This window comes from Leptopilina heterotoma, unplaced genomic scaffold (genome assembly GCF_015476425.1).
Source record: "Leptopilina heterotoma isolate Lh14 unplaced genomic scaffold, ASM1547642v1 Lhet_232, whole genome shotgun sequence".
NCBI classification, from domain to species: Eukaryota; Metazoa; Arthropoda; class Insecta; order Hymenoptera; family Figitidae; genus Leptopilina; species Leptopilina heterotoma.
Genome location: NW_025110949.1, coordinates 692,547 through 702,744, shown reverse-complemented (window position 1 = coordinate 702,744; position 10,198 = coordinate 692,547). Strand labels below are relative to the sequence as shown.

At 22.6% G+C, this 10,198-nt stretch overlaps 1 protein-coding gene across 1 annotated transcript; it reads right to left on the bottom strand.

The window, feature by feature from the left end:
* Positions 1–362: 362 nt before the first annotated feature.
* LOC122502503 (eukaryotic translation initiation factor eIF1) lies at positions 363–8,592 on the bottom strand. The gene is made up of 3 exons (XM_043612604.1): positions 8,385–8,592; positions 7,954–8,111; positions 363–1,308 (listed from the first exon to the last, which is right to left on the bottom strand). The coding sequence occupies exons 1-3, from the start codon at positions 8,410–8,412 to the stop codon at positions 1,162–1,164; spliced, it is 333 nt and encodes a 110-aa protein (XP_043468539.1). The 5' UTR covers positions 8,413–8,592; the 3' UTR covers positions 363–1,161.
* Positions 8,593–10,198: the final 1,606 nt, after the last annotated feature.

Genomic DNA, 10,198 nt, shown 5'->3' with positions numbered 1-10,198 from the left:
AGTCCAAATACTATCGAAACTTACTTGAAACAGAATAAAGTAAGAAAAAAGAAATCGAGTACTCAGCAAAATTATATTGTTGATTTTCAGACCAAGAGTTGTATTATAAACACATAGTTTACGTCCTTTCTAGAAAAGAAGCCTCAATAGGTGATTATCTTTGGAAAAATCGTCTATATTTTGAAAATTCTATTTTCGTCAATCTACCAATCAATTGAAAAAATATTATATTAAAATATTCGATAATAAAATTCAACTTGAAAATATCGGATAAAAATAAAAGCAGGAATATTGACCCTAAAAAGGATGAATAATCTAAAAAGGAAGTTCGAAAATGATTTTTTAAAAAAAAATACATTCGCTTAAACTGATGAATTGCCATTTATTTAATTAGAACAGCCACATATTTTTTTCAAAGACAAAAACAATTATTTATATACCAATATATTGTTTTAGACAGAAAGTGAAACAATTACGCCGAAAAAAAAGTGTGGCGTTTTTTGTTTTACATTATTTTCAACGTCATTTACAACTAATACAATCAATGGAATAAAAAGGCACAAAAGTTTGAGGAAAAAAATTGATCAAGTCTCAAGCACAAAACTATGGTCCTTATTATATAGGGGAAAAAAGTGAAGCAAAGCTGTAGAGTTTTATTTTATTTTTTTGTTGTTGTTGTTTTTTTTTTTTAATGAGAAGCCAATCAGAACCCTAGGAGAACTTGAATCGACCTCTCTGAACACGTCTATGGCGCCCAGATACATACTATCTAACATCAAAATTAAGATCCATCCAATTTTCTACCTGTATCTATCTCATGTACGTAGAGCTTCGTCAAATTCTATTATTTATCGCTATTACTTTAATTATGAGAAAATCGAGCTGAGCACCTAGCATAAAATCTGTAAAATATTACTTCAAGTACCGAAATTCGGATTAAAATGTGCCTATATAACGGTACTGTTTTATATATATATATTTTCTTTTCTTTTTTTTTTGTATATTTGTTTTTCTTTTTTTTATTACTGAAATATATATGCGTATATATAATAGGATGTCCCACGAAGTGTCAACAGATAGTGACCGATACAGATAATTTGAGATGAAATAGTGATGGCGTAGATGGAATTGTATTAGATAGTGGCATCGGTGGTTTGCTTATTAGAAACCGTGAACCTTGAGCTGGTCAGGTTTTGCCAGACCTGATTTAGTTAGCCACTGGCATATATTTTCTCGCTGGTCCCCCTGCAGCTGTAATACCTCCCCGTACTCCGGGTGCTCAATTACTGTCCCATTGCAGGCAAACTCCTACAACAAAAATTAACAATTAGCCTTCATGTACATACTTCATTTTTCTATTCAAACAAATTTTACAGAGCAGTTCTTTGACAATTTTCAAATGCATTTGTTTACAATATTCAATTTTGCAATTAAACTTTCTCAAAAAAATTAATTTCAAATTATGTTTCTAAAAATTCACGTTCCAATGCTTCTAAAATTCAATTATAATCTAAAATTTTTATTTTTTTATTTTTTTATTATTTATTTATTTATTTATTTTATTTTTTTAAAATGAAATCCATTTTTAAATCAATTTTTATTCGAAAATTCAACGAGAATTCAATTATTTAAATACAAATAAAATGCAAATAAATAATTTATTGAATAATTGAATGTTTCTTAAAATTCAATTCCCATAAAGAATTTTATCAACAAATTTTTAAATAATTGAATTCATTCCACGAATTTTAATAAAATTTTTAAGAATGATTACATTTTTCGAGCAATTGGATTAAAATTGTATTAAAAATAATTAAAATTCTGCGATGAGTTTTATTATCTGTGAAAATAATTGAATCCATAAGAAGAATTTTATTATTATTTTTTTTCATAAATAAAATTTTATTATTTACGAAAATAATTGAATCTCTGTAGAAATTTTGTTATTTATGAAAATAATTGAATTATTGGGAAAAAATTTATAAAAAAAATTTGCAAATCATTGAATTCTGGCAAAAAATTTGATAATAAATAAATTTTTTCGAAGAATTTTATTATTTATGATAATAATTGAATTTGGGAAGAATTTTATTAAAATTTTTTATAATCTTAATTAAATTCTTTTGAAGAATTTCTTTGAGTTTCTTTAAAATAATGGAGTTTCGTTAATAATTTTAATTGAAACAATTCTTTTTAAGATTAAAAATTCTGCAAAAATAATAGAAAAAGATTTTTAATTTTCAAGAAACTAAAAATTTCTAAAGTATACGAAAAAATGACAACTTTTGCAAGTTTTTCTTTGGAAAAGGGGAGAATATGCATGCTTTTAAATAATTTAGGCGATTTTATTAATTTAAGAGGATGAAAAAGGGGAAAAAAAGAAAACAAGTGGATTAGGTTAAAAAGGGGACTGTGATCCCAGCATTAGTAAAAAAAAAGGAAGAAGTATCTTTAAGGCTGAGAAAAGTATCAAAAACAGTAGCTGACGAAAAATTAAATTCAACAACTAAAAATCTTATGAGGTAGAAACCATAATAAACTATAAAGTTGTAGAAAAATGCATTTTGAATATTAATTTCTTAATAATTTGTAGACATCAAAATTGGAGGAACAGGAAAAAAAATGCTGTTTTAATTTTCAATTTTTCGTTTTTGAAAACGTTGCATAAAAAACGAAGAAATAAAAATTCCTTTTACCAAATTTACACAATGTGAAGAAAAACAAATTTGCAATTCCTAATTTAACAAACTGCAGAGTAATATTAAGAGTACTTTCCATTGATATGAGGTGAAAGATAAAACGAGTAGCTTCTCATTTAATACATAAGTCAATATTTTATTGCTACTAACGTCAATTAAACTGTTTCTCTTAAACGTGTCTCGACATAACACATATTTCATTATCAGCAATTATAAAAAATACCTATCAACTCACGAAATTTCTTCCTTATAATTATTATAAAATGCTAACTATCGCGTAATTTTACTCAAAAAGTTGACATCTATATTTTAATATAATAAAAATATTTTTAACATTTCATTAATTTATTTTCTAAGAAAGTATTCCGAGTTCTGATTCAGTTTACAATTTACAATTTACAAATTTAATAAATACATGAATTAAAAGTGAACAAAAGAATTCTTGAAAGAATTCAAATCAGTGAAAGTATTTAAAAATACTGACTTTACGGACAAATTACTGACAAAAATATAAACATATTCAATTATTATTTTCAAGAATTTCTAACGAAATTTTTAACTAATTCTTTTTTAAATCGATTATTTTCACTAATTTTTGAAAAAGTTCTTACCTAGACAATTTTTAAATCCATTTATTAACAATGTTTAATTTTACGAAATTTCAATTATTCGTAAATTCTTCAATTAAATATTTATTAAAAAATAAAAACATAAAACAATATAAAACAAATTCAATTAAACTTTTTCAAAATAATTAATTTCTAAAAATTCACACTCTATTGATTTTAATATTTAATTATTATCTAAAATTATAACTGAAATTCATTTTAAAAATCAATTTTTATTACAAAATTCTACTAAAATTCAATTATTTAAATACAAAAATAAATAATTTACTGAATAATTGAATGTTTCTTAAAATCCAATTCCCATAAAAAATGATAACAACAAATTTTTAAGAAAATTAAGTACCAATATTTTTCGAGAAATTCAATTAATAAAATTGTTTTTAAAATAACTGAAATTCCGCGACAAGTTTTATTATTTGTGAAAATAATTAAATCATTGAGAAGAATTTTATTATTTTTAAACAATATTTAATTTTTGCGAAGAATATTATTACTCTTAAAAATTTATTCTATTTCTGCAATAATTTGTAACTTTTCCAAAATTAAATTTTTTTGTGTTTTTAAATGAAATTCTTCTATAAATACATTATTTTTAATAATTTTTGAAAAAGTTCTGCTTGAGAATTTTCAAATTCATTTGTTTACAATTCAATGTTACAAAATTTCAATTAATATAAAATAAAAACATCAAATAATTTTTAAAAAATCCGCAATAATTAAACATTCTCAGAAAAATTAATTCCCTAGAATTTTTAGTTAAAAATATAAAAAATTCATATTTTCAGATTTTAATTTGAAACCTTTTCAAAATTAAATTATTTCTAAAAATTCACGTTCTACTGCTTTTAAAATTCAATTATAATCCAAAATTTTAACTGAAATCCATTTTTAAATCTTTGTTACAAAATTCTACTAGAATTCAATTATTTAAATAAAAAAACAATTTATTGAATAATTGAATGTTTCTTAAAATTCAATTCTCATAAAGAATTTTATTAATAAATTTTTAAATAATTGAATTCTTTTGACGAATTTTAATAAAAAATTTTAAGATTAATTACATTTTTTGACGAATTCGATTAAAATTGTAATAAAACAAATTAAAATTCTGCAATGAGTTGTATTTTTTCTGAAAATAATTAATTTCTTAAAAAGAATTTTATTTTTTATGAACATTTAATTTTTGCGAAGAATATTATTATTACAAAAATTATTAAAATTTTGACGAGGTTTTTTTTTTAAACTTTTGAAAATAATTGAATTTCTGACAAGAATTTTATTACTTTCGAAAATAATAAAATTGAATTTCTGCAATTAATTGTAACTTCTCCAAAATTCAATTTTTTAGTCTCTAAATCAATTATTTTTAAAAAGTAATAATTAAATTGTTAATAAAATCAACTAATTTTAACATTATTAATTTATTATAACAAATTATTGTATTAAGAATAATTGAAATTCTGTGATAATTTTATTATTTATGAAAATAATTGAATTCTTGCAAAGAATTTTATTATAATTTTTGAAAATAATCTTTCCAGGAATTTAATAAAAAATATGCAAAAATGATAATTTGAATTCCTGTTAAAATTTTATTATTTATGAAAATATAATTGAATTTTAGCAAATAATTTTGTTATTTATAAAGATAATTGAAATATTGACGAGAATTTTTTAAAAATGCTTGAAAATAATTGAATTCCTAAAAAGAATTTTTTTATTTACGAAAATAATTGAATACCTGTAAAAATTTTATTATTTATGAAAATAATTGAATGATTGCAAAGAAATTTATAAAAAAAATTTTTAAATTATTGAATTCTTGTGAAATTTTATTTATTGTTCAAATAATTGAATTTTTTTGGAAAATTTTATTAAATTAGAAGATATTAAAAATCATTGAATTGAGGAAAATTTTTTTAAAATAATTGAAATTTTGACAAGAATTTTATTAAAATTTTAGAAAATAATTGAATTTCGGAGAAGAATTAAATTATTTCTAAAGATAATAATTGAAATTTTGACGAGAATTTTTAAAAATTTTGGAACATAATTGAATATCTGCAAAGAATTTCATTACTTTTGAAAATAATTGAATTTCTATAATTATTTGCAATTTCTCGAAAATTCTCCAAATTCTATCCTACAATTTACGAACTTTTCGTTTTTTCTCAATCAAATTACGTACTTTACGGACCTTTTTTCAAAAAAACTGATATTTTGACAAAAAGTTAAATAAAGCAGAAAAGATTGTAAACACTTAAAAAAAGGAAATAAGAACACAGTTATAAAGAATAATATTAATAGTAACAAAAATAGTTTTTTGTCAACACGAGAAAAACTATTATTTGAAAGATTAAAGAATGAATTAATCTTTTTTTTTCTTATTCTTCCTTTAATGAAACTGTATGAAAATACAAACAGTTTTTCTCTTAAGGCATCAATTTATTAATGTATTCGCTTGTTAACTCTTTAATTTCAATTCCTGTCTGTTAGTAAAATGTTATTTGCAGTTGTGAACTTTGTCATTATTCAAGGTTACTCGATGATACAGTGAGCTTGGAATTCAGTCTGCTTCTTTTCTACACACATATCTTTCAATAAATTTGTAAATTCTATTATATTAGAAATGGGAGCGATATATGATATCTACATTTAGAGAAATTTGAAAGTCAATTTTATCAATTCATAGATAAAGTTTTAATATATTTACATTTATGACGTTTCATTGCTCACAATTGGAATGACATTAATCTTTGCGATGTTATGTAAACAAAAGTGTTTACTTGTAAGAAATATTGATAAATTGAAAGAATTATTTTTACAATTTAAGGGAAAAAATTTTTCCAATTTTCAATGTAATGAACGAAAAAAATATTTTGCGTTGATTATTTAGAAATTTTAAAATTAGCTCAACAATTCTTAAGCATGAAGAAATGGAAGAAAGACATCAGGGATCATAGTACAAGAATCACTTTACAAGAAGCGAATTATTTTCTGAAAATAGGTGATGAGATGATGACAAAAACACATAAAATAAAGTTATATGCAAAATAAGTCATTTGAATTTATTATTTTATAATTAATTATACTTTATAATTTTGGAATTCCATCCTCTACGACTTATTGTTTAAAACTTTATTTTAATAATTTTTCATTGATAAAAATTAGGACTAAATAAAATTTTGATTCATTGAAATACAAAGTCAAGTTATGTTTCTAATGTTCTGAAAATATTGATTAACAAAATTTATTTTCTTTTTCAAATTCAAAATTTTTTATAATAACAGGGTTGCTCCAAAATAATTTTTAGAAAATTCAATTAAACTTTTTCAAAAAAAAAAAATTAATTTCAAAGTTAATAGTATGAAAAATTCAGATTTTCAAAGATTCTAATTTAAAACCTTTTCAAAATTCAATTATTTATAAAAATTCATATTGTAATGAATTCAATTATTTTATAACAGAATTTTACTACTTTTGAAAATAATTGAATTTTTGCATTTGTAATTTTTCCAAAATTCAATTTTTTTAGTGTTTTTAACTAAAATTTTTTTATAAATCAATTATTTTTAATAGTTAATTAAATGTATATTAAAAAAATTGCCTAATTTCTGAAGAATTTGAATTATTAACATTTTTCAAAAATTTCTAATTAAATTAATCCAAAAGTAATTAATATTAATTTTATTAAATTATTTAATAAAATTTCAAATTAAAACCTTTTGGAGTTCATCTATTTATGAAAATTGTAAACACAACTCTTTTAAAATTCAATTAATTTTTAAAATTTGTAAGTAAAATTTATTATTAATTAAATAATTTATAAGTAATAATTTTATGGTAATTCTTCAAGTTAATTTTACTTTATGAGGCAAACAAAAAAGACTCCAAAATTCGGAGTAAATTAACATTTTAATTAACCGTGAAAGTTTAAAGAAATAAAAATAAAAATTAATTGAAAATAAACACTTTTGATAAAAAAATATTTGAAAAATTGACAAAACAGGTAAAATAGACTTGGAAAGATTGAAATAAACAAATTAAAACGGAGAAGCAGAGAGTGAACGAGAGACAGGAGTGAAATATTAACAAGAACGGAGTTGAAAGATGTTTAGTGAATGAAAACTATAAAATTTTAACTTATAATAAAATGAATAAAATTGAGAAAGTTAAGGATAATTTCCTTGTAATGACTTTGAGCTATTTATCAAGTAAATGTTTAATGGGAACAAGGTCATTCTAAATATAGTGAATTACGCGTTACAATTTTCTTTAATAAGAAGCATGATCCTTTTTCGAAAAATTAAATGACAAAGAAAAATGAATTCCGCAATCTCAAGCGTCAGTGAAGAAATCCACTTGATAGGAATTTGATGACGTATGAAAAAAAAATGGTCACTGAATATCTTATAACCCAGGAAGTCACACGACACTGAATATACCGTTATTTATTTTTTCCGGAGCAAACAATCACTATTTTGTTGTCGAAATTCTATACATATTTAGAGTTGTGATTAAAAAATGATTGCGATGAAATTCCGATGGGAGAGAAAAGAGAGAGTGTAAGGATATTAAAAGGAAGAAAGCGACAAGTAAGAGGACGAGTGATTGTCAATGCTTACCTTTTTACATGCTCGAACAATTTTCTTCAAGTCATATTCAGAAGAGAGTCCTTGTACCGTTGTTAAGGTCTTGCGACCATTCCGTTGCTGAATCCTTATATGCACGAGACCGTCCTGGACATCATCATCTGAACCCTTGATTGCATCTGCAAAGGGGTCTGCAAAACAAAATTGTTTTCGTCAATTCCCACCTCTTTGTTTTTAAAATAGAAACTTTGTGAAAGGCATCGTCCATCTTTCATTCGCAAGCACGTCAATCGATATTTTTTTTAGCGGAAAAAATGAAAAATTGAAAATAAAGTAATAAAGATGATGACTCTTTAAATTTATTGCATTCAGTGATGCAAGTGAAGACGCTGTCGCCATTTTGTCAAAACTATCTATGTGGAAACGCGCACAGGAATCATCGAGATCAAAAATTCGATAATTACCGAATGTGTTGAGATTCTGGATGGACATACGACAAACAAAATATATCCCTCGGAGATATACGACTGCAAATTGCAAATAAGCTTTTCGGAAAAATTAACGGAAGATACAAGTGAACACAGGCACTAAGCAAGAATATTGCTAAAACCCAAAAGATCTCGCGTGGAGACGGAGAACGAACTCAGCGGGAAGTAAAAGTTGCATTTGTCATGGATAAATGGGTGGGGTTAAAAACTTGACTCTCGTGTTCCGAAACCTATCGAAAAATACTCAGTAAAGTCCCGTTATATGGCAGCACTGTCGCTACTCATTTCAGAACGCATTACAAAGTTAGTGAAAAAAAGTTTTTTTTTTATTTTACCATCATCCTCTTTTATGGTATTAAATAATTAGTATTTTTTCCAATTATCTTCAAATAGATATTTACACTATATTTATAAGAAATAATTGAGATTTCCCGAATCACTAAAGTCAAATTTGCTGTTTTATTATAACTCGATTTCTCTTTTTTCTCACTTCCGGACAACGGAAGAATTACTAGTCAAGTTAATTTCTCATTATCAGTGTTAATTTAGCGTTTTTCCTTTAATTATAAACAAAAGTTTTAAAATGAAATATGGACTTTTTTTTCTCATTAAATTTACCGTCAGCGTCAAGTTTTAAATGTAATTTCAAATATAACTGAAATTTATAAAACTGTTTGAATTGATCGCTTGACTTTACAAATCATCAAAAAGAAATAAGAAAATTAAAATTTGATCATATTTTCATTGTATTTTTTTGTTTTTAACAATAAAAAAAGCAAATTGATTTTATTGGAATTTATTTTAGTAATACGCTTTATTTTAAATAATGCAAATAATATATAAATTTTTATATTAATTTTATAATAAGTGTAATTTCTTTAGTTTTCTGATGGTTGACAGCATTGACAGAGACCAGTTTTAATTTTTTTTTAGGTTAGAATTTCTTTAAGGGAGACTTTAAAAAAAATAATTAATTCTACACAATTTGTTAGTTAAAAGCACGGTTAAAAGTATGAAAAATTGAGATATTTAAAAATTCTACGGAAATTTAATTATTTAAATACAAAAATACATATAATTTATTGAATTCTCATAAAGAATTTTATCAACAAATTTTTATAAATATAATTAAATTCTTTTTTGACAAAATCGTAAATAACATTTTTAAGTTAAGAATAATTACATTCTTCGAAGAAATTGGATTAAAATTACATTAAAAAGTAATTGAAAATCTGCCATGAGTTTTATTTATGAAAATAATTGATTTTCTAAAAAGAATTTTATTATTTATGACAATAATTCAATTTCTAAAAAAATTTAATTATTCATGAAGATAATTCAATTCTTGACTAGAATTTTATTAAAATTTTCGAAAATAATTTAATTCTTTAGAAAAATGTTAATAAAATTATAAAGAATTGCATTTTTTGAGAAAAAAAAAATTTTTTTAAATAATGGAATTCAAAAAAAGAACTTTATATTTATAATATAATAATATATTTATAAAAATAATTAAATGTTTGCGTGGAATTCTGTTAAAATTTTTTAGAAATAATTATTTATAAAAAATTTTAACAAAATTCCACGCATCATTTAATTATTCTTTTGGAAAATTTTATTAAAGTCATCGTTGTTGAAAATCATTAAATTGAGGAAAATTTTTGAAATTTTGCAAAGAATTTTATTATTTGTAAAGATAATTAAAATTTCGACGAGAATTTTTAAAAATTTTTGTACATAATTGAATTTCTGCAAAGAATTTTATTATTTTTTAAAATAATTGAATTTAT